The 27,725-nt window shown below is 29.2% G+C and overlaps 1 protein-coding gene across 1 annotated transcript in view; it reads left to right on the plus strand.

Moving 5' to 3' along the window:
• Positions 1-27,725, plus strand: part of unc-13 (protein unc13 homolog) — a 364,668-nt gene that overhangs the window by 256,521 nt on the left and 80,422 nt on the right. The window contains exon 6 of the mRNA XM_085945792.1: positions 24,842-24,974. Within this exon, the coding sequence (XP_085801918.1) occupies positions 24,842-24,974 (133 nt within the window). The remainder of the gene's footprint in view (positions 1-24,841; positions 24,975-27,725) is intronic.

Here is a 27,725-nt window from a genome sequence, read left to right on the forward strand (position 1 = left end):
CAAATGAACAACTCGGTGTGTGTTGAGAATGGCGTGTTTACAGTACAATACACAATGTAGCATATAGAATAATAATTCTCATATATATTATGTAGGTAAATAAATGTTAGAAAATGTAAATCAGAAAAACCGTCCCCGGTGAAAATCTGGGTCCGGATGTACTTTTGTTTTGCTGGTGACAATATATAGTATCAGAGCCCAGTTTGCAAGAAGTCGAGCTTAACTGGTAACCCAAATACTATTATTATATTATCAGGCCTTGCAAGTGACCAGAGGGGACCGGAGCGCAGTTCCAGTTCATGATATGCCCAAGATTATCGCTAAGTCTCGTGGAAAAATTAAGTTGACCATCTGAGCCACGCTCGCCCACATAACAATCTAATATTTTTCATCACATATTTTTTATAAAATATACATAATATTAAATATGTTAATATGTTCAGAAAATTATCAAGCGCTCCAGTTCGTAAACTATTTTATTTCAAACGCCATATAATTTATCATTTGCCTTATGTACTCAAATAGATTATTTTACAAAAATTTTAACCTGACCCACCTATATCAAAAATATTGTAACATAAAATCTAATGTTATCATGTAGGCATGGCCCCCATAAGGGGGGGGGCTGACAGGGCTCTAGCCTGCGGGCCCGGGCTTAGGAGGGGCCCAGCGTGGCGGGTCGATCACTTAAGCGAGATAAACATACACTACAAATTTGCGCTAATGGTAAAAAAGTCACATGCGGCGCTATTTCACGGATGGAATTTTATTTTATGATTATTTTTAGTGTGTTTTCTGGCTAATAAAAACGACTTCTTATCCAATACGGAGAAAGGCAGCTTGTTACTTGGCTATCAGAAAAGGGGGTGGCGATCATTGCTTCATTATAATATGATACCGTGCCGAAAATTATTCAAGTTGATTTATTTGAAAATGCCAAAAATCTCGGAAAAACTTTTATTTTACACAGAGCCCTGCAGTTCCGCAGAATACCATTTGCGGATCACTATTGTAGAACATTACACGGCTCTTCACCTTAGCGATAGGTAGGGGAGCCCGCGAAACATCTTGGCCTGGTGGCCCGCATCAGGATATGGGGGCCATGCATGTAGGTATATAGTTTATCAACCAACTCTGGTTATATTTCTATAAGGCAGCTTGATACTGGTTCTGGACTTGTTTGAGTTTCATAAGAATGATTCCTTAGCCCTTTATAGGGCAAAGGTCGAAAACGGTTTATTTATCGACCACCTCATTTATGAGCTATAAGTCATACACTAAATATGGAAATATCAACCTTAGTGCGTCAAGACGTTATCGAGAACGTTCTCTGGTTATGAAATAAACCATATAATATGAAGTGTACGTCAATCGCTCGCAAAACACTATTTCAACGAATGGTCGATGTATCAGCCATTGCGCGTTTACGGTCACGACTCGACGAATTCGCGAGTGACACTTGACTTTGCAAGTCATTTTGTTGCCATTTATATTATGTGTTGTGAAAAAGGGTATGTACATAAGTATTTAATATGCATTTATTTATCGATTTACATTATATTTTTTCCAAATATATTGTGATAGAGTACTTGTTTCATCATTCTATTGCCAAGCGGGAAGTACATAACCTCAAATTTGCGATTCGCACGGCTGACTTCTAGAATTATTTTAAAAATAAAAAATCAGCTTAGGCAGCTGTGTATAGTTATATTTTATTGTGAATATAGTATACTATCATAAATATATTTAAGTTTTACTCAAAATATTTGGGATCGGAAAAGTTTTCAAAATATCCGCGAAGAAATGGTGTTTTTTTGTTAGTTGTGACATCAATTGAATGCTAAAGTACTAAATTACTATCAATATCGCAACTTTAATGGGTTTGTATTGTATTATATTTGACTGTTGAAGTCACATCATCATCAGCTGGGGTCTATCTGCTGCTGGATGAAGGCCTCCCCCATCATACTCCATTTTTCTCGGTCATTTCGTAATATGGTAATGTTGTAGGTCGGTAGGTACTGTTACGATAATATGTTTTATTTTTGTTTCAGTTCATGAGTAAATCTAAAAAAAAGAGCTGTCGATGTGCTTATTGTAGTACGGCTAAAGAGCCAAAACGCATATCTTATTTTTGTAAGCAATGTAACGTACCGCTTTGCATACTATGTTTTGAAAAGTATTACGTAAATGGGTGTAAAAAAATAAAAAATAAATTGTTACTTTTCTTATGATTAAATAAATAATATGTACAACCATTATTTATTTGTTTTATTTGAAAAAAATATATCAAAAAATCAAAAAAAAAAAAACACCTGAATGGGCACTGGTTGATAAAAAAACCATCATAAATTATAGTTTTCCGAATTTCTGATAGATATTTTTTATTTTTATATTGAAATTGTTTTAAGATATTAAATATCTGATGCAAAATGATAGAGATCGGTTTGAAATGAAGAAAAAAATGCTTTGCCCTATAAAGGGTTAGGGGATGACACCGTTTGGTGGTGTCAAGACCTTTGTTATAACTTATCGGAGATTACTATTATTGATTACATTTTAATATTCACGTATTGACTAAACTATACTGTCTAATAAAATATAAAAATGTTTTTACAAAATTGTCACGTCGGAAGTTTTAACAGCTCGACGATAATAATATTATGTTAGTTCACCACAAGGGTGACATAATATTAATTTTATTATTAGCAGTTTTATTCTGTTTATTGAAGTTTTTATGACAACATGAAGTTATTATGATGAAAGTAGGTTATTATTACTATACCTAATATATTATTGCAAATTTAACGATAACGGTTTTGACCGGCCTCTATCTAAATGGAGACTTATGAACATATAAACGAGAATAATATCAAACGACAAATAAAAATTACGAAATTTATCACCCTTTCACTTTTAGATTGCCTTGCTCTTTTGTTATAATATTGAAATGAGAACCCTTTCGATGATTAATTCGTTCGAAGTATACGAAAAATTTCAAAGTCTTTTCCACTAGCGTAAGTGTTTTTTTCTCTCTTCTTGCAAGAGTCGTGTGCCCTGCCCCTTTCCATTACTCGAACGTCAGTAACCGCTCGCTTGTCGGCGGTTATTGCTGCGAAAATTTATTACCGATGTAAACGGTTAGGAGAACCAAGATGGATGGAAAGTGAGATTTTTTTTATTTTAGGAGAAAAAACTTTATCCCCGTTTTACGCCTGTTTTCCTCCACAATTTTATATCTCTGCACAAACAGGACAAATCTGAAACGAAAGAAGTGCAGTGCTGTCATTTTTAGAATTTAAATATGCACTTAAAATTACTATGAAAATAAATACATAATAATTACAAGATAAAAAGAACTTTTTATATACAACGTTTTCTGTTGAATCATATTAACTTGACTTGATTAGCTTAAACGATCAAAAAAGAATTTTACTTGATAGAAATATTCCATATTCCATAGTAACGCACGTATATATTAATAATTTAGTTGCTAGGTCCCCAGACCCTTAGCAACCAATAATGGTGTCGAAATAACTTTTCATACAAAACAGAATTAACTGAAAATGAATTTAATTCTACTTAAAGATGGCTAAAAGTAATAAAAAAATGCATTGGCATCGTGTTCTGATATATTCTAAAAGTTTCAAATGTCTAGCTGATCGGGAAGTTAGTTAAAAATCGATTGCAAGATTTGTACCGGACAAAGAACCACCGGACAAATAAGAATACGAGCTAAGAAAAACTTTGTAAAAATTATAATAAGTACCTGACAGAAAGCGATGTTTGTGATATTTACAGTCTATACAATATTATTGCATCAATCAAACATTTGTTGATATCAACAGAAATAATATTATGAATATCAGTTTTTTTATCAATAATGTTGTGTAATATTATTGTAATAATGTAATATTCGAATGTAAAATCACATCATTTACATGAATGTCAAAAAAATCTTATATAAACCAAATTGTTGCATAATTCAGTTTTTTCGTTGTCTATGTGCGGTACAGTAAACTGAAAATATTTGAATTACCAAGAGCTTTATAATGCACTAAAATTACAATAATTTTCATTACTTCATACGGAGGTGATAAATGCATTTTCTGTCAGTTTGCCTATTTCTCTCAGTCAAGACCAATTGTCCAATTCTCAATTCTATTGGTATTCTCCAAGCATCCACAAGTCGCGGCTTTACTCTATGCCGCTCAACTTTGGGACATTGTACCGCTACGTGTGCAATATTTCTCTATCACATTCATCGCAGAGCTGCGTATCCCTCCCACCTATCAGAGTATCACATCTTTTAACCATAGTGTGGTCTCATCTGTTGGTTTACATAAACTTGACTGCATGCAGAAAACAAATTCTATTATTTTATATCTCAACGTCTGACATTTTTCCATTTCTTTTTATATTTAAGGGATACTCCATTCATTAATAAGGAATAATTATTTAAAAAAAAAAAAAAAACTCTACTGGTATACCTCACATTATTTGTCAACTCGTATTAGGTACTTAGGATTCTATATACTTAAAACATTCCAATTCGTATTATATATTATTGTTTGTATGAAATAGACTGGTCAATTCAAAATTATAATTTTGTAATATCGTAGGCAGTGAGTATTATTTTTTTAACATCGCATATTCAAGCACGTAATTTTATTATCTGGCTATGGGTATAATTATATAAATCGGAAGACTTATTGTTAATACTTTGGACGCGGAAGACGCACACGGTGCGTAATGACCAGGCGGCCGATCGATGTAATTAACGTGCATTTTAAAGGGAGCAATTAAAATCTCATTATCTCTTCAGCAGCGAAAGCGTTAATTATATAAATATATATTTATATTATGACCGAATACATACTTGCGTACATGTTTTATAAGCTGTTTAAGTATATATCAAAAAGTATACATCAGTCATTAAAAAGGATAATAAGTACATAATATATTATATATATATATATATATATATATATATATATATATATATATTGTGTATATGTGTGTTATATATTTGTGAGCTTTTTTATTTTTAAATATTAATTTAATACCCTACATAATAAAATAATAAAATTGAATATGATGTGATGTTATACTTTTGCGATGACACAGTTTATGTCTACCTATCTAAGTAATAATGAAATGCATAAAGTCCCCTTACTATTACAACCTCGTAAGTCTGTTTGAGAAGACTGTTGAGGGGAACGAAAATACTTAATAAAAACAAAACATAGTTTAAACACTTCTCTAATCGATGAATCTGCTAACACTGGTTGTGTAATACGAGGTTTTAATTCCATGTTTAAAACAACGAGATCTACGAGTTTTTAAAATTTGTAGATATATAGACAGTATATTAGTCTAAGGAACCGAGGTTTTAATATGATTTAAAATGTTTTTTTTATTTAAATTTTGTCAAACAAACTCCATTTTTCTATAATAACGGACTTACCAGGTCTTAAATAGATTCAAAATAATTCTTGTAAAAGGAAGCAATTGTAAATTCTCATTCGTTAGTTAATATGGGTGTGAATTTTAGTTTATTGTTTAATAATTCAAATAAATTTCCTGCAATAAAGATGTCGTACAACAAGAGGAAAGCAATAGCGATGATGTGTTTCCTCCAAATTATGCGTCAAAATAACAGTTTTCAAGCCATCCCTACGGAATTTATGTAGCGGAAATTGCAAGAGGTGAAAGATGTTACGCTAATGAACTATTATCAGCAATAATGGTCAATAATTGATGACCGGATAATGACCACCCCAATGTAGTTTCATATCGTAGGGAAACATTTTATGTTATATTTTAATCATCTTTTCTGGTACTATAAACCTAGCAATTTAGAACAAACTTCTCTGCTCTTTCCGGGTCTTTTGCTGTCCTTCTTCAGTCGATCATACTCAGCGATCGTAAGTCTTTTTGTACTCCATTATGGGCTCATTTACTGCTAAGACCACGACTGGGGCGTTTGGAGTACTTGGCCATTAGATATAATTAACGTGTTATTTAAATGTGGTAATAAAAGGTCAGCAGTGATTGTGTTTTAAGAGGATTTCGTCGGCATTTAACTATGCAAAAGTGCCACGTGATCTAGCCATTACAGGCTTTGGAATTTTATAAATCTGATCACATCTAGATCATAGCGTCATTCTCAGATACTTGTAGGAATCACTGAGTGCAAGAACGTAGTGGTCCGCGGGCGGCGGCGCGGCGGCGTCTTGCGCAACTCAAACGTATAACCGTGTGTGAAATGTTCGTAGACATTGCCTTTTTTGGGGCATATCACACACGGTTATACGTTTGAGTTGCGCAAGACGCCGCCGCGCCGTTGCCCACCCGTCACTTTGGCCAAGCGCTGATGGTGAATTTCCGCGTGTCTGATTCTTAGCATAATACTGGTCATAGCATTGTTTAATATGGGAAGTTATTTTCAATTTCTTCTCAGTCTGAAGAATTTAAAATAGCAATAAACACTATTATAGTACCCATTAATGCTTACAATATTTCTTTGAATCATATTGTCATCGGTTACATAATATGATTCAAAGCAGACAATCTCACCAACTATCTCGATGTAATCGTCGAACAGTATGAGGTGACCTTGAGATTTCATTGATTAGGTGGAAGACATAAATTTAGTTTTTTGAATATACACTTTTAGTTCCATTCTCAATCTTGTCACTTACAGCAGAGCAACGAAAGTATTAATATTATTTTGTTGACTTGTCAATAAGAGCAATGTCATACACGCACCCTAGATACTGTGGATATATCTATAATATATTGTTCTTAATTATCTCCGTTCTCCAATATTATAGACAGCAATTATCGATTATATTACTCCAAAAGCTCTGGTTTATTGCTGTGTTAATTTATATTGATTTTATTTACTGCTTATCGTTTCTGATAAAAATATTACAGATATTTACATTGGAATTTCAGTTTGTTACCAACAATTACTTACAAGTTTACTACTAAACTATATGAGCTTGGAAACTCTAGACTATTTAAGATTTCATAAAATACCAAAAAATGTAATCGTCACAATAGAACAGCTCGATAATTAAATATTTAAATATCAAAAGCGTTTAAAAATACAATATAATAAAAACGTGGTATATAAAAAGAACTTTTTATATACCACGTTTTTAAATTTTCTGTTGAATCATATAAACTTGACAATTCACTTTTTATTGTACTTGGTAGAAATACTGAATAAATAGAGAATACTGAAATGTCTTTTTGACATTTCATATTGATTTCCATAGTAACGCACGTATGTATTCATAATTTAGTTGCTAGGACTCCCTTCGCAACCAACAATAATAACTTTCCATACAAAACAGGATTAACTGATAATGAATTTAATTCTGCTTAAAATGGCTAAAAGTATTAAAAGAATGCATTGTTGTCGTGTTCTGACATGAGTGTTTCACAAGCATAGTGAACCAACTCCATTCTGGTTATTTTTGAGTAAGCTAAGTTCAAACATAATATTTGGGTATCTCTTATTCTGTATGGGTATGATTTCCCTTACATAACTAGTTAAATGTACTCAAAGTAACACTTCAGAATTACAATCATACCCTTACAGAATTAGAAATCCTTAAATATTATGTCTGAACATAGCTTACTCAAAAATAACCAGAATGGACTTGGTTCACTATGCTTGTGAAACACTCATATATTCTAAAAGTTTCAAATGTCTAGCTAGTCGGGAAGTTAGTTAAAAATCTTTAATCGTCTAATACAAATCCTGGACAAACAAGAAAGAATTTATACTGGACACACAATAAAAAAACTGTACCGGACAAACAATATACGAGCTAATAAAAACGTGGTAAAAATGAAAAACATTTTTGCATATTAGTGATTTTATATAACCAAAAATACTGTTACGACAAAAAAAATTAAAACATATAAGAAGTACAATTTGGGAGTAGAATGATTTAGCAAAACATGTATTAAATTGTCTAACATTTTTAAGTTTTTTTAATTAGAAAAATATATTCCATATCTTTTAAAACTGTGATATACTGTGGAATATACGTCTTACATTTATATTGGTATATGATAAATGAATATCCAAAATGTGTGTTATCTTCTACTACATATTTTCATTATAAAATCACAATTATTTAATACAGCCTGTTTGGTTTTCGTAAAAAGTTTGATTAAAAAAAATATATTTTGATCATACTTCAAATAACAAGTTGTATTCAAAACGAAAAAAATAATAAGCGAATTGCAATTAATTAGTAATGTGGTTAAACTTTGATAATATATAAGTACAAAAAATGTAAAAATAATTATCATTGAAATGTAGGTGTTTGGATTCATTCAAACGATATAAATAATATTATGCCAGATTGTTATTTTTATGCCCGAAATCATATACCTCAATTATCCAGGATATTGCATATTAAAGTGGTTTAATTTGAATTGTGTATACCGGAACACTTTCATTGTTGTTTATCAGGTTCAGTATCGTATCCCTCTCCTGGATAGCATTGTAATATTCAACAAGGGTTACGCAAGCTGACCCGAGCAATCAATAATATGGTTGATATTTGAAGCCACTTTACGTAATGCGGTCGTTAAACATTGGGGGATGTTTATTTGGGTGGAAGTGAAATCATCTTCCGGAGCAAGGGTGGCTTTTTTGGAGCAATGTTACATTACCTCGTTTGAATAATAATACTCCAAGCGGGCTAACAATGCCTAAGATATTTGTATCGAAATTAATCCTTCGTATCTTATCTTGGAGTAATTACAGATATTAATATTGTTACGTTTCTTATCACTAGAATACAAAAATGTTATATTTTTTTTATTTTATTATATTAAATTTTACTATGAACTATTTTTCGAAATAATCATATTAATAAAAAATCACACAGCTAGCACATGTAAAAATGCTCCTTGTTTAACCATTTATTTAAATATACATAATTTTGAAAAAACTTCTGAGAAAATACATCATAAACAATAGAAAAAATCTTTTTTTTTTAAGTAAGACACCCAGCAGGAATCGAACCTCCATCTTTCGGGTTTCGCACTGATGCATATAGACCACGATGCTAAAGGCGCCATACTCAATTGCGACAAATTTTAACTAATGGCTCTTAACACAATCACTGCTGAAGTTTTAATTACATTTAATTACCACATTTAAATATCACGTTAATTATATCGAATGGCCAACTGCTCCAAACCGCGTCAGTCGCGGTATTAGCACTAAACGAGTTATGAGTTAATACTCTCTGAATCGCTTTCCAAATTGAGCTACTATTGGCTAAATACCTACTATTATTTAAATACCTTTAATATTGGGTTTTCCATCTGTCCAAAAAAATATGTCTAAACTATCCAACGAAATAAATTTTCTCAGAACTCAGACGTCCGAGTAAAAGTGATGGCCTTAAAAGCTTTGTTTCTATAGTTTTGGATGATGAGCTTAAATTATTCCGAACTAACCTTCAACTATTGACAGCATGAATATATTATAAAAAGTTAGTTTTGAAAATCTCCTACTAAAATTCAACAAATACCTATCAAACTGTGTTACCCTACTTTATAGTTCAGACGTCTTGTTTTCTTTGATAGATTATTAATATGACAGTATACATGGCAAAGTTATTTTTGGTTTAATTAGTTTGTTAAATCATCTCAAATTTGTATCCAATAACATCATAAATTTTATATTATTAGAAACTAGATATATATAATTATATGTATATATATTATTATATATAATATATTGTATACATAATTTAAATATACAGATTTAATTAAGAAAAATGACCAGAATAATATAATATAAGATAGAAAAATAAATTGTCACATTCAAACTGTTAAGTTTAATATTATACAAATAATTTTAAGTATTTTCTAATGTAAACTTGGGGAACGAGTGAGATTTGGTCGCCACCATAATTATTGTCCCCAAGTATCCATTGGTCCTTCAAACTTTCTCCAATTCTCTGGCGTTCACATTTTTTTAATAGTAGGTACTTGTTTTTTAATTTCACCCAAACTACCGCTTTGGCAAGATGTTTGTTTAAAAAAAATCCATTGGCTTGGATGCTTTTCTCCTATTCGTGAATCGGCCTGAGAACTTCATTTGATTGAAGATATGGAAACTAGAGAATATTGGCGGAGGACAAAATCTAGCGGTCATTATTTATATGATTACAAAAACTTTCTACTTATTAAGTGAAATATGATTATTTTTAAATATTTTTCGTGTATTACTTACTCGTGTGTTACTTATTTATTTCATTGTATAAATTATCATGTCGTTAAATAACTCATCAAAACAATTTATATTCCACTTGAATAGTTTTTTACTATCTGTGACAAAGTCTAATGGAATCGACCAATTTTGTTTCATAGAAACTACATTTTACCTCTTTTTTAACGCAAATATGTGTGACTCGTTTTATAACAAGAAATATTTTGTATTAATTAAAATTATATATATTATATATATAAACTAATCTATAATCAAAATATAGTTCCTAATATATTTCACTTATACTTCTATAAACCCATTTCCAGCATTTAATTATTAATTGAACTTTATCAAATTATTTTATAATTCAAATATGAATGAAAGATCGCGATAACATGAGTACATTTACATACAGCCATTACCGAAGTACTCGGTCAAAAGAATATTTTGAAAAATATACGATGAAATTTCCATCAGAAAATACATCGCAGATTTATGGCGGTCTTTTCCGTTTGGGAAATTTGATTTTAATTTACTACGTTTGAGCTGGAGTGAGAAACAGCCAATCGTTATCAATATTCACCTCTCATAGAACCAAGGTGAAAGAGAAATAGTAAAATACTTGGAATGTTTATATATCTATCTCACGAACTAACGTCGCTTAATTTAAATAAAAGTATCTTAGAGAAAAAATTAAAAGACTTACGAATAGATATTAGTCGTTTTTAAAAGACGCATAATTAAATTGGTAATCAAATTTGTAGATATATATTATATATAGGTATTGCAATACCGAAGGAATATATCAATACCGGTATTTCAGTATTTCTCATTGAATACCGGCATTCGTCAACACATATTATATTAAAAACGAAGTACCTACCAATAAATATAACTAGGTATAAAAGTCTATTTGAAACACTATTTTATAGCAAACTACCTACATTTTATTATGTTGACCTATACGGATATGTGTTGATCATGTATTTTAGAACTGCTAATTTTTACAAATACTTCCCAAGTCCGGGTATAAGAAAATCCCTCTTAAATTCGTCGTTTCTTGGATGTTCTATCAACGTTGGATGAATAGTTATAGAATAATTGGAAATATTTGCCAAAATTGTTTTTTTTTTTTTTGAAATATGTTAATTCTAAAAATATATTTGAAGGATTTTGTTTTAATGTTTTTAAATTTTTATTGGTTTTAGTCAATATATTTTCATTTTGGCAGCATAAAACTTATACATGAAATTTAGTATACATATTTAATAGTAGTAAGTAATGAAAAATAACATTAAATTCATTTTCGAAAATCATAAACGTGAATGCTTTCTTAACACCGAAAATACCGGTATATTGCATTTTTGAAACCGGTATTTCGGTATCAATAAAAAATTGAATATCGGTTTTTAAATACCGGTATTGCAATCCCTAATTATATATTGTGAATTTGATCGGTTCTCTCTATTAATTATTACAACGTTTTTATTAGCTCGTATTCTTATTTGTCCGGTGGTTGTTTGTCCGGTACAAATCTTGCAATCGATTTTTAACTAACTTCCCGACTAGCTACACATTTTAAACTTTTCAAATATATCAGAACACGATGCCAATGCATCCTTTAATATGTTTAACCATCTTTAAGTAGAATTGAATTCATTTTCAGTTAATTCTGTTTTGTATGAAAAGTTATTTCGGAAGAAATCCGTAATCCAATCCACTATTATTGGTTGCTAGGGGTCTGGTATTTTAGCAACTAAATTATTAATATATACATGCGTTACTATGGAAATCAATATGAAATGTCAAAATGACATTTCAGTATTATTTTTATCAAGTACATTTTTTTTTTGATCGGTTAAGCTAGTCTAGTCAAGTTTATGATTCAACAGAAAATTGAAAAACGTTGTATATAAAAAGTTCTTTTTATCTTGTAATTTTCTGTATTAGTTAGCAATGAATACCTTATATATTATCCAAAAATATCTTTAGATTAGTCTTTCGTCTTTCCACTACAATTATATACTAGTTGTATAATTCACGTTACTTAACTGTCTCGTTATTCCAGTGACATATAGGATTAATATACCACTTCTTTTATTCAAAGAACAATTCACAAGATTTGAGACTGTAACATACATAGTTTGAAAATATGTCATGCATATACCGACTATAAAACCGATATCCGAATACGACACCCGACAAGCCTTGAACATGTATGCGCACGTGGCATGAATCCAGTGGTTACAGGTTCAAGTTCCGTCGGGTGTGCAGATATTTTGTCCTAAATATATAGTTTTTCACCTGCTCGACGGACAATTTTACTATCTACTGATATGCTAATATTAAAAACTCACAGTTATGTTATGTAATTGTAACGAATTACATAATATTTACGTTATAATGTTGACCCCGACATATCGCACCCCCAGACCTACACTGACATAAGTCGAAATCAGCCATTTTCCAGGAGAGCCGAAACAAACTTTTTGAACCTTGTTTATGGTACTTGATTTAATGTCTAATGGCTTTACAATGTCCATTTTTTTGTAGAATTGGAAAAAAAATATCTTTCTAGTGACATTCACTTCAGAGTATCAGAGTTACTGGAGTGTTGTTCTCGATATTTGACTTAATTTATTTAAAATAACACTGGAGTTAGAGATATCTCGTTAAATATTTTTTTAGAGATACGCCAGTATTCTCCTGAGATAGAAAAAAATAAATGTAATTGAACTGCATTCATAACTCAAAACAGCAAAATTTAGACTTACGTCAGTGTAGGTCTGGGGGTGCGATATATTGTTCAGATAGTTTCCCGAAAGGGAATTTAGAATAATTTATCATTTTGCAATATACGTCTCTGTGCGTATATGCCGGCGAGTTAATACTGACTTTTACTATTAAAACGTTTTCATCAATTGGATGTGTAGAAGTAGTATTAGAATAAATTCATTTTATCGACAAGGTGCATGGTTGCTCCATCAGTCCCGTGCAGCATCGCTTCGAGACAAGGAAGTGTGGCAGTAAAATATTTTCATTCTGATACGATTATAGTGACATGGAAGGCGGCCGTGCGCAAACCGCGGCACATGGCAGGTAGACATGGTGTAACTCAAATCATTGTACAAAACTGATGTTGATTATTATAAATGGCCGCCACTAATTTTATTTATAAACTTATTCAACAAACAGTGAAGGAAAAAACAGATATAATTTTACTAATAACATCTCTCAATTAGTAGTTACAATTAAAATTGTTATGTAAACGTTTAATTAAATAATAAAGTAATGCTCAAATATATAACCTACATCCCTAAGTGTTAACTCATTATTCATTTGAAACAAATGTCGACCACTGTATGTATTACGACAGTGTCATCATTTTAATGAATATTTTTATTAATTCACCATCCTTGGCATTTCGCGGCACCAATTTTAGTGTGCGGCGCAACGGTTTAATAATATGAAACACAAAATAACCTTTACCTACCTCAGAAATGTGATAAATTAGGTAGCATCACCTTTTGCAGGAATACTCAACTAACACGCCCATTTCTAAGTAAAAAGATAAACCAGTTTTGCATTAAAAATTCTAATTAATGAAATTAAACTGTCGACTGAGAAAACTCCATATAAATCTGTTATAGCAAACAACACGGGTTTTGTCTTTCAGAATATTCGTGCTAGGTATATATTATTGAATTTTATAATAAATATTTACCTGTCAAAATAAGAGTATTTAAGTGTATACACTAACTAAGTAATATATTAAAAGATTATAAAAATTACATAAGAATGATATTGCTTATAATAAGAAACATTATATGGGTATGTAAGTATAATATCCTAACTGCAATGGAAATCGCTAAATTTATGCTATTTTCAAAATAAACAATTATTTTAAAATTGTGTGCGGGTAAAATTAAATTGAAGTTATTTGTAGTATCTAAATGGTATCGAATTTAACAAAACGTGATAAAAATAATTACAAGATAAAAAGAACTTTTTATATACCACGTTTTTAAATTTTCTGTTGAATCATATAAACTTGATAATTATATGTATTAATAAAAACGTTTTATTGTACTCGATAGAAATACTGAATAAATATAGAATACTGAAATGTCATTTTGACATTTCATATTGATTTCCATAGTAACGCACGTATATATTAATAATTTAGTTGCTAGGATCCCCTTAGCAACCAACAATAATTACTTTCCATACAAAACAGACACTGAAAATGAATTCAATTCTGCTTAAAAATGGCTAAAAGTATCAAAAGAATACATTGTCGTCGTGTTCTGATATATTCTAAAAGTTTCAAATGTCTAGCTAGTCGGGAAGTTAGTTAAAGATCTTCAATCGTCCAATACAAATCTTGGACTAACATGAAAAAATTTTAACTGGATACATAAGAAAAAATCTGTACCGGACAAACAAGAATACGAGCTAATAAAAACGTGGTAGTTATAAATACAATAATATTAAATCAACCATATTATATCACCATATATTTAAATACGATGTTGAGCGGAAACATTTAAACATTGTTTTCAAATGAAATATAGGTGTGCCAAGCTTAGTAACAATATGTCTGTCTACTTGGCTGCGCACGGGACTCTTTACATTGGGAACTTTAGCACAATATTTCAATCTTCACGGTCCATATTAAATTTGAATTTATATTTAGAATCTACATTATTTAATTCAATTAAATTGAATTTACCAGAGATCTGACAATACACATTAGAAATATGTATTTACTTTACTATAATATATATATTTTTTAATTTTTTGCATACCACATTTTTACTATCTTAAACTAGAATTTGACAATATTCTCAAGCCTCTATATTATGGCAATAGTTCAGAAGTAATCATAAATTACTATAGGAAATAGTTTCTTCTCTGACCACCCCCGGTTGGGTAATGACAACGTCAATCTGCGAAGCTGTTGGTTAAGATTTCGTATCCTACGACTGTCACGTCGTATAAGTTCACATATTGTTTTGAGCCACATTAAACTTAACGCGTAAGTATAAACACTGATGACCATTTCTTGCAAAAAGTTGTCAGTTTAACTCAATATAATAATATTATGCATACCTTATTTCAAATAAAAATGATACTTCGACTTTTGTAAACAGTTATAAAACATAAGCACAAGTCAACAATGATTGCGAAAGCGATGTATAATATATCGGTCGTACGCGTCGTACCTACGTTACCATATTTTGATAAAATAAATTTCGTCATATTTTTAATTAAGGTATTTACTTATCTTTTATTGAAGTTATACTTCTTTAGGCGCGTTTGGAAATCAGATCAGAGTGTATTTTTGGCATGTGACATGTAACACATAATTTATTTTCTCACACAAAAATAAACGCACTGGATTGGATTCGATCCACCGATTGTTCGGTTATCAGCCGAACTCACTGCCTTTACGCCACAGTATGTTACTCCAATCGTGACGATTATACAGTATAACATTATAGTTTAGAATTGTTCCGTTGCCTAGGCAGCTAATTTATTATACAGTATAATATTATAGTTTAGAATTGTTCCGTTGCTTAGGCAGCGAATTGATTATTGTCGGCCATTTGCAATTCCTTACGTAAACAAACTATTAAACGTCATAGTGGCAGTTATTAATTATAAATAAAAACAACGATAAATAATTACATAATTTAGTAATATAAGTTAAATTGTATAGAAATAAACCAACGGCATTCCAATAAGCGGTCTTTTTTCTTGCGTATGTAATTTAATATGATAATTCAGAGCTAGTCGAAGAATCTAGGTTATCACAAGTTTTGTTTTTATTTTGTTACGCCAAAGAAGTACAACTTCTAACGCATATCGAGTAATCGATCAAATCACTTTAAAATCATTAAATCCATAGTGTTGCATTTTTATAAGAACATATACTTTTCATTGTATATTTTTGTGTGAATTAAATTTAATTTATAATCTGCGTTTACGAAGGCCTGCAATTCAATAATGATCAGAATTATATTCTTCTGCTGACATATGACATTCTCAACTGTTATTAAATTATGTTGAAACATATTTTTAGTATGTTTTATTTTAAATAATAGTCGGTCAAGGTTACACAAAATGGTTGTATATTATAAAATGCTGTCCACTTACCTCTTGGAATACCTTAAGTGTCCTAGAATTCATGGTATAGTCCTGGTTGTTTGTACGCCTTTAAGTTCTTGTAGGTATTTTGCCTGTAAATCTTTGCTATTTATAAGCCTCAGGCATTTTAGTATATAATGTCCTATACTCACTTTGCTTGACTATGTTCCGACTGTTTACGCTACCACCCTGCGAAAATATTTCGACGAGCGTACTTTGTAATTTAACCAATATTATGTGTAAACAAGATTCTAGAGAATCCATTGTTTGGAGAGAAACGACTGAGAGCGAATACCATTTAAACTTACTGAGTAAATATTTTAAATTATATTCAAAATATATTCTTAGGTAGGTACCTAACTGATACATATTTAAGCAACGAATAATATATCATACTTATTTATATAATTACTAATAATATTATTAATACCCCATTTATACTATAACTGATAATGAATCATATCTTAAAAGTATTACTATTATGTATGTAGGTATAATAGTCAATCTTCTTCTGGGAGTGTAATGTTTTAGTGAGATTTCTCAAAAAAAAGTAATTATTCGAATCACTCACTATGTTGTTTTATGCACTATTCTTAAATCCTAAGTACTGACGGTGAGATAGAGCATCCGTATATTATGAATCCATTGGTTGCTGGATCCATTTTACGGCCGAGCATATTATCGAAATACGTGCTATATTACAACGTTTTTATTAGCTCGTATTTTTGTTTGTCCGGTGATTGTTTGTCTAGTGCAAATCTTGCAATCAATCTTTAACTAACTTCCCGACTAGCTAGACATTTGAAACTTTTAGAATATATCAGAACACGATGCCAATGCATTCTTTTAATACTTTTAGCCATATTTAAGCAGAATTGAATTCATCTTCAGTTAATTCTGTTCTGTATGGAAAGTTATTTCAGAAAAATCCGTAAAAAGTAAAAGACTATTATTGGTTGCTAAGGGGGTGATCCTAGCAACAAAATTATTAATATATACGTGCGTTACTATGGAAATCAAAATGAAAAGTCAAAATGACATTTCGGTATTCTATATTTGTTTGTTTTTTATTTACTTCATATCAAATACAAGTTTGAGCATATTGAGCATAATTCAAGAGAAAATTTAAAAACGTTGTATATAAAAAGTTCTTTTTATCTTGTTATTATTTTTAAACATATTATGTTTAATCCAGTGCATAGATCAAAGTCGATTGAACGATTTGCTAACTATCGATTTTCGTAAAAATAATTGTATAACTATTTGCCTTACTTAGTAGCAAACTTAGTAGTTAACTCAGTCGTAAAGTTTACACTGAATCCTCGTAAACAGTATCGTTTGATACCCCCACATATATTATTTCGTATGTATATTTAATAAAGTATGTCTAGCAGTAAATTTCAATATATATTTGAACGAATTATTTACATTCGTCGGTACATACAGTATAATAGTATCCCATTTCCTATTGGATCATCAAATTACCACACAATATAATATACATGTTTTTTTATAATATCTATTGGCTCTTTTCACAAAAACAAAATAATATTATTTTATATCACGTGATAATTATATTATAATCATCTATAAATTATGCATTTTTTCATGCAAATTGTGCTTTAAATGTTGTTTATATTAAAAGTATATTTTAAAATACACTTTTGTTACATTTAAAAAAACCAATATCCGTAATATGTATTTTGTAAATCATACATTTTTACATGATGATAAGCAATATAATATATATTTAGTAAAAAAAGGAATCTATTTAAGAGACATACATTATATAATCTTCACAAACAATAAATTGTATATATTTTGTAAATCAATTTATATTATAGAAAATTCGTCTGTATTGAACAGACATTTTTAATGAGATTTCAAGTTTTGTATACATAAAGGTAAGGATAGTAAAATCTACGAGGTTTATATTGGTTGGTCGAAGACCAATATTGTAAAATATTTTTGTCTAAAAGAATTAAAAACGAATGATTTTAAATAGATAAAGCAAAATTTACTCCAACGTCCAATAGAATCACACGGTTGCTCAAAAAACAATGTAGCACCCATCTCTGAAGTCGTGGATGAGGGTTCGATGAAAAAATTAGGTATGTTGAATTTTCATACATACATCATAGCTGACAACTATTCTTCAACGATGCTTCGTCTAAGAGCACAAATAATAATTAACTTTTTCAAATAATAAATTTAAATTGTAGTGCATATTTTAGTTTTCAGAATAAAACGATTTCGATCTGCCCTTTTTTAAAAAAAATAATGAACAAAAATCTATTTATTATCGGCAATACATTTTAGGACCGTATATTTTTAGCTTCCGCAAAATTCAAATGAGCTTTTTTTAAATATGTAAACAACTTTCTAGTTGAAAATGGTATTAAATATTCCGGGAGTGACTGTCAAATTTTCCAATTACAGCCGAAGACATTCTCTCTTCTTTGTATTAATAAGTTCCCTAACAAAAGAACCAGGGATGGAAGGAGTTTAATATCCTGAGTGAATGATGTGTTTTTATTCGTTTTGTGTTTCGCCCGCCAATAAGGGGGACTAATGAAATTTAAATATTATGCAATGCGTTAAGACAAATTAGATTACTTTCATCATTATTTTTTAAAGCACCATTAAATCACCACTGAGTTTAAGTAAATACATTATTTTAAAATACTCAGAATAAAGGTTTTCAACAACATAATACGACTTTTATGGTTCTTTTTAAATTCCCAACTCAACATTTTCTATTTTCATTTAATTAGTACACTTTGAGTAACATTCTTGATAAAATACTTTAATTTATAAATTATTTTTAAGGAGGTAATTCTGAACAGACAAACCTTAACATTCTTTTCATAGTATAGTAATAATGACTTTATAAGTATACTTAATTTAACAAGTTTTAAATCAGCTACTTACTATTTTGCATTTCCCGTGATTAATTGAACCTCTAAAAATACTAATGCATTAAAATCATTAATCTTATCTTTGGGTAGTATCAACTTAAATTTCAATCGTTTACTTATTGTAACCTAATATTGTATTGAGTGCATAGAAAATGATATATTATATTCATCAAAATTCTAACACATTTCTTTTCGATTGGGTTGAAGTGAAACATTATCTTTAGGTACCCAGGTACGTAAGTATTAATAATGGTTAAAACACGTACCTAAACAATGACAATTTAGAAATACCGATCAAAGTCGATGACCTTTCACCCGGGGCTCTTTTGTATGTGGTTTTTTCAAAGCCTGAATGTTTTTGATTGTTTCTCTTCTATTATTATTTACATTACTGTTTCACTACGCTACTGTCATTATGCCTCGTGACCTTTTGTAGTGTTAAAAATAATATCTATTTTATTAAATTTTAAATAAAAATTTTGTGGGATTAGAAACAATGTGATTACATTTTCAACAAAACAATTATTTTTGAAGACGATATCGTGGCATTATCATTAAAAATTTCAAAGAGCTTAACCATGTAATATTTAATCTGGTATATAATCATGATAATAAAATTTTCATTTATTATGTATAAAGTAGCTGCATATATTATTAAAAATAAGTGTTATTGGCATTTAATCTGTCATTGTTTATTCTTCTTTCTTATTTTCTCAACGTTTTAATGTGGTTGCAGAGGGTATTCTCAAGATAAGACATATTGTAAAAATAGTTTCTGCAATTAATCTAAAATTCTGACAAAAGAAGAAGAAAAACCGATGACAGCCCAATAACCAAATACAATAACAAACAACCATGAATGTATCGTACGTTATATGATTTATGATGTATTTGCTTATAATTTTTACAGCGTTTCTAAGCATTTACTGAAAACACAAGTTCTCACTTATTTTTATACACTATATTCAATCTGACAACGATTTTTGTCATATTTTTTTTCTTAGAAACAGTAATACAATAAACGCTTTTGGCTAAAACCTTTGTCTACCCTCATTCACGCATTTCATGTCGTCCGCACACCAGGCCAGGGATCGCGTACGTACACTCTACAAACACAACCTGATATCCTCTACTAAGCTCTGAGTCTCAACAAATAAAATAGAGTACATACATACGTTACGCAGGCCACCAAAAATTACGGCCGAGGCCCACAGTTACGTTATGTAGACGTTGTAAGCTTTTGTATAATTGAGTAAGAGAAAATATATCCTCTAGATTTTACAAGTAGATCTAAACTGCTCTAGACGTATTTACGCCAGTAAAAAAGATTCTTTAGTATGCTCGAATTGTACCAAAGAGTAAGTAGAGAAGTAATATTACTAGGTATATTTTTCTTTCTACCAATTACTACTGATAATAAAACTATTGGAAAGCACCAGATTTATTTTATGTAAAATGCAATGTGACAGCTTTGACTCGTATCCAATAACATGAAAGCTCTACTAATTTAATTTTCGCAGTATACTTGAATTGAATTGATAAGAATATTGAAAGTTTGGTGAGCTTTTCCTTAAATTAAAAATATCTGTTAGTATTCATACTATGTATAATACATATGGTTGTGTAATAAACAAAAATAATAATAATTGTTTTCAATACATTAAAAATATATATGTTATAAAATGGTTTCCATAATATTTGGTATGGCTGAACTGTCAAAATCAGGTGCTTTTTAATGGTGTGCACAGTGCGTTTTTGTAAATGTTTTTATATGTCGGTAAGCAATATTAATTACTAATCTCATTGAAATTATCTTTAAAACTTTTTTCAAAATATGCTAGAAACATTATTCCATATTTACAGCTAAAATACAGGTAAATATTATTATTGTTAATAATTTTTAGTTGAGTAATAAAACAATTTTAACAGAACCGACTCATCTTTCATTACAAAAAACGTACTGGTTATTTACTTACCTGCAAAGTAGAATCAAAAGTGCGTTGATATAAAAAAAAATACATTTAGCCAAAATATAAAATCTCCGTTAGACAACCGATACAAATCATTATAATTTTTTTGAAAGCCTACATTTATTTAAAACTAATATTTCATTTGCCGTCATTACCTAGATTTAAAGCATTACCTAGAAAAGCGCCTTAATAGATTTAAATTCAGCATCTACTTGCAATTTTTTATTATTTCAAAAATTAACATAGCGTATTATAATATTTTATTTGTGCTTTTTATTTGAAAAGATTATCTCCGTATTCACAAGAATAAGCTCATCAAAATATGCTTTGTTAAGAAAATAACAGTATTTATTCTTGCCATAGTATATTATTTGAATAGGTACCTATATACTAGATACATACCCACTTGAACATTTTCTATTTTTTTATCATTATAGCCGTAGTTTGTAGTTATGGAATAGGTAGATATTTTACTAGAACGTCGACTATTATATATTTTTCTCAAATAAAGGTAAATAACATTTTTTTTTATTAATGCAATTAATATTCAATGTAGTAATTGTAATTTAAATTATTTATTAGAACTATTTAAAAATCAAATGACTCAATAAAAAAATAATTATGCATTCTTCACTAGATACAACTAGTGAATAGGTAGGTACGTTTTTGCTTACGTATCATGTAATATGTCCTATTATAGTGCAAAGGGTTCATTTTGTTACATCATAATATTTAGTTTATTTATTAGCAGTAGATTTATTTTCATCACATAGTTTAAATTTAACTAATAATTTTCTACCGAACAAATATATCTTAGTTATATATCAAAGTTATTTAGAAAATTGTGTAAAATATTAAACATATTCAATAATTGATTTAATTTGAAATATTAATGATTTTTACTAAGGAGGTATTGTAAAACGAGTAGATTATCTTATCTTGAATTTAAAAAGATTTATATAAATCCTAATTTTCATATATATTCAATATAATCAATGAAATATATAAAATATATTATTCAAAATATTGACGGCATCCTATTTTACTTTACTAGTTAAAGTAAGTAAAAAAACCATAGGTATATAAACACCAGGTATGTAACAAAATAAAAACATCACTCTCATAATCACATCAATACTATCAAGCTATACATATATATATATATATAGGCATTACATTAAACACAATATGCATACAATTTATTTTTACAGATAATATACAAGAAACTATTAGATAAATCTATTATTTAACGGTATATTACTACAAAATATAATTAACGCTCTTATTTTATATAGCATTAGTTACTATACATTTAATTGCGAGGGGTTATCTATGATTCATTGAATTGGTAAACTATAATATAATAAAAGTGTGAAATAATTTATAGTGATGAATGAGTAACAAGATATATTGTTTGATGAATCGTAGGAAACATCTCTTTGATAGGAAACAATAATTATAAAAGGATCGTTCAAAGCAAAATAAATGTTGTTATTGGGAAGCCTTTTTTATACTGAAATCAGATAAAAATATTTAAGCAAAATCTAATTTTCTATGGGGTATCAAACTTTTAGTGTCTATAAATCATTCCTTGATCAGATATCTGTGCAGCTTTTTGTGTTACATCCCCTAAACTTTAACATTACTGTGGAATGCTCTTCTACCTGTTTCTATCACTTACAAAATATTATCATTGTTCACCCCGTTCGGTGTTTTTTTTCTATCTCATTTCAGCAACTATTTTGCCTTTGAATATTATTATACAAAATTACTTCACCTATGTCTTCCAATTATTGTACTTTTATAAAATAATACAACCTTTGTCCTATAATCGATTTTTATTATCTACCAATGTCCATTTACATCTGACTGAATATTTTATGTGTATATTTATATCTCTAAACCTATTTTTAAGCCTCCATCTCATAATTGTTGCATGTTTGTCAAATGCCTTCTATTGGTCATATATCTACTCATACAAAATCTTTTCTAACATATTACATTTAATCTAAAATTTTACTTTTCAATTAATATTACTTTTTTCATAAAATAAAGCTATACACATGTTGTTGTCAACAATCTTTATATTCATAACCAAAATAAACATAATTCTATTATTTTGAAAAAAAATCATTATTTTAACATAAAATAAATATTACATATACAAAAACTCTGGGAATCTTGTCAAATTTGTCATTAATATTTTTTTATTTATTATTTGGTCTTAAACCACTGTTCTAAGCTTTAAAGCTTTCGTTTTTTTTTTAATTAATAATACTAATAGAAAGCATACAATCAATTTCATCTTTCCATACGTCGTCCGTCAATATCAAATCACCAAATTTATTGCCCTTCTGCTAAGCCAAAATAGTGTGTTACCAAAGTATTTTAAAATGATAATAATACATAAATCTATACTTAATATTATGCATTTGATATGTTTTTATAATATAATATTTTCTTACAATGATATAATACATTTTTGTCACACGCTATTTTCAACCCGCATAATGCATGATATTGTAATATAATGTTTACCTTGATAATAATGTTTTCCAGTACTAATCTGATTACCCTTCAGTTATAATCAGGTACCGCCCTTTGATCTTCCCTCTATTCCGGAATGGTAAAGAAGTTTTTCTTGCTTGTGACAAATGCCCCCAAAGGCCAAGACTCGATTCTTCACAATCCTTTGCCTTTTGAACACATTTGATTTATGATGACAACTAAATAAAATTATTTAAACTAAAAATTTTTGCAATAACAACATTTTTATGACTCATATTTTTTTAATGTAATACCAATATTTACATTATTAATTTGCAAAATCTATATGCAATATTGAATAAATAATTTTGTTAGCGTGAACTACTCTTCAACTTCCAGAGGTAAGTATAACTTGGTTGTAATCAATAGGAGCCTTATAGAAAATATTAGAACATTATTTTTTAAAACAATTTTTTTATAATTATTTTTATACTTTTTACTTATTTTTGTTTTGATATTGTAGTAAACTAATAAAATTTAAAACAAGCTTACTTTCATAATATTAAAGTCATAGTATTTTCTTGGTATTAAATACAAATTTCATAGGTATATAAGTAATTAACATTTTTGATATTCAGTTATAGATTATTTATAATAAATTAGTTTTAAGTTACTAGTTAAAATTTTGTTTCATTAAGTAACAGAGTTATAAATAAATACAACAATAGATTGCTTTTAGTGACTCCCTGATTGCTCACAAAACAGTGAAAGTATTTGTTGTAATTATTAAAATAACAAGATAATATTTTTTAAAAAACCATTGCAGTATTTTCAATAAAACAAAAATTAATAAATTCTTTCATCATTTAATTTCATCAAAAAAAATCTAAAGCTTATGATAAATTGCATACATCAATGTGTGAGTAGACTTTCAGTAATTTTATAGACATTATCAAATTAAATTAAGTGACTTTCGCAGTTTTGTGAGATAATCCATGACTAGGTCCATGTCCGTTCCCCCCTTTAAAGAACGATGAAGAATATTTCTATCCCCTGAAATATAGTGTGCTTTGCAGGGGCGGCTGAAAAGTCTTCAAAACATGGAGCTGAAGATAAGGCCAATTCCATCATCACAGCTATGAAAGAGAGGATGAAGCAGCGAGAAAGAGACAAACCTGAAATATTTGAACTTATCAGGTAAAAAAATGTTATTGGATAATAATAAAAAATATATGTGAGTTCATAATCAAAATTAGTTACATAACTAATTTTCTTCTTATTGATAAACTATTCCGTAATATGAGAATTATATTTTTTAAGTAAAAAATAAATCATTGTTCGTCTGTTGTACAAAATAAATGTCTATTTACAGCTTCCAAAATAGCTATTGCATATTTAAATTCCTTGACTAATGAAAAATTCACCGTCTTACGCATCATAACCATTCATAAAATTATTGATAGTAATTTTAATGACTTTGGAAAACTTGGTTATCTACATTAATCTGTACCGGTAAAGAAACTCTTTATGTTTAATAACAAATTGCGTGATTCTTTTAAAAGTGATAAATCGAAAAAAAATCAAAATAAAAATTCTCTCTCAATGTGTTTTTCTCACTATATTTTTTTTAATTTTTAAATTGTCTATGGTAAATTTTTCATAATGTGTTCTTTTTCAGCCCAGCTGTCATTGTTTACTTTTCCTTGTAGGCAATTAATCTTGTTTGGTGAAAATGTTTCTTTATTCAATTTGACGTATATTATTTTAAAATTTTCAGCGTCGCAGGATTATTTTTCTTCGGGTTTCAATGGTTGCAAAAATAATGTCTGAATTCAAAGACAATATATTTTTTTTATAATCACAAAAATAATAAATACCGAGGTTTATTTTATTCTCTTGAATTATTAGACTTTTGAAATTAAAATTGATGTAACATAACTGTTTATGTTGTTTTCATCGGTTATTGCCAATATTGCAGTTTTTTTATAACATTTTTATTTTATGTCCATATATTTTCAGATTTAATTATTCAGCTATATTAAAATGTAGTGCAAACAGTATCACGGTTAATTTTGATGTTTTCTTATAAATTCTTCTATAAATACATTAATTTAGATGTATAATTTTAGTAATAACCTACGCATATTTTTTTCTCCATTCCACTAAAAACTCAACCAGTTGTAACGTATATAACACGAATTGAATGAATTTCTTTTCGACCCGTTAAACTATGGAATATCTGATTCGGCTAATTTATATAATCACTTTGGATACTGAGGATTTGCCCAAATAATATTGGTTTGCAAAAAGAGATCCGTAGTTTCAAGCCCCATTTGAAGTTGTCATTTTGTGGCATCTCTATCATAAACCTTTAATAGATAATATTGTATAGTCAGTTGTCGTAAGGTATAAAAATTATTGTTAATGTAGTATTAATAACGATTTAATTTCGTAAATATATTATAAATTATTGTATTATTACATTCCTGATTTCTTAACATAATTACTACGTGACCGGTTTGCTCTATGAAGCACTTTCAATTAGACAATACCTTGTTCTATTCACATGAAATTTGACAATTTGCCGTCCTAGAACCAGACTGTAGTATTTCGATAAAATGCAGTTTTGTGTCTATTATTATATATTTTTTATATGTATTCAATCCTCTATCTAACGGTTAAACGTTATTATCTAACATACATAATTTTGAAAAACGCTTCTGAGAAAATACATTTATAACCAATAGAAAAAATCTTTTTTGAAAAAAGTAAGCCACCCGGCAGAAAATCGAACCCTGCATCTCTGTGTTTACGCCATGTCCGCACATTATCCTTTATGATACAAGGCGACGTACTAATAGCGAAAACTTTTAACTATTGGCCGTTTTTAATACCTGCTCAACAGCGCTCTTCGGAATCTTTTTTTTTCAAAATTATGTATGTTCAATAATTAGAATGGTACATTCTTAAATCTTGTGAATTATTCGTTGAATAAAATAAATAGTTATTATCTAAATTAAATGTTATTTTGGAGTTATTCCTAAAAATACCGTCGTATTTTTAATGAAATTTTACATCGATATGCACTGGAGTATACTGTACTATAATATTGAAAAATACAACAGTTTATTCTGGGCTTGAAACTTATTACTTTTAAATTTGATATTTCCACAAAAACGTCACACAGTTTTTGGTTTCTTTGTTATTTTTATTTTGCCAAATTCTCTATTTTTTACCAAGTACTCTATTATTTTTATGGCCTGATTAGATGAGGCTAAAATCTTTGGATCCAATTATCTCAGAACTATGATTATTCACATACTACAGTCTGATTTTAGGACGGCGATATAGTAGTGTGTCGAAGGGTTAAAAAATATAACTACTATTGGATAAAATGTAATAAGCTTAACTTATATTTTATATTTATAAAAACGAAAAGAATGACTTTCAACTTCTGTTGAACACCAGTTTTTTCTGTATTCACAATTAGATTATAATATTTAACAAATTATGAAAGGAACAGGTAAACTTAATAAATTTAAATTTGGCTTTTTGACACAGTGTTACAGCATCACTTAAGTCGTTCTAAACTTACTCTATGTATAATTATAAACAGCAAACTACGACATCGCTTCTTTCCGGCCATCGGGGTAGGAGACCTGACGTCGCTCTGTAGTCTTGTATTGCGTCACGTGGTGTGATACGCCGCCTCTTCTACCCCATTTCACCGTCGCCGAGCCATCTCACCCCACTTGACTCCACTTAACGCCATTTTGCGCCCGGCAATATTATGCTTCCTGTTATGTTCTATAGTTGACTGCGACCACCGAGCTCGGCCTTATTCTTAAAATTTTGTCACCCTATTAAAAATATATAATATTCGATTTATGTATACCTGGAAAAATATCAATACCACTTCTTTTATTACCAATTTTATTTACCGCTATT

The sequence above is a fragment of the Rhyacophila brunnea genome, unplaced genomic scaffold (genome assembly GCF_057557595.1).
Source record: "Rhyacophila brunnea isolate RB1 unplaced genomic scaffold, BYU_Rbru_1.0 scaffold_19, whole genome shotgun sequence".
NCBI lineage: Eukaryota > Metazoa > Arthropoda > Insecta > Trichoptera > Rhyacophilidae > Rhyacophila > Rhyacophila brunnea.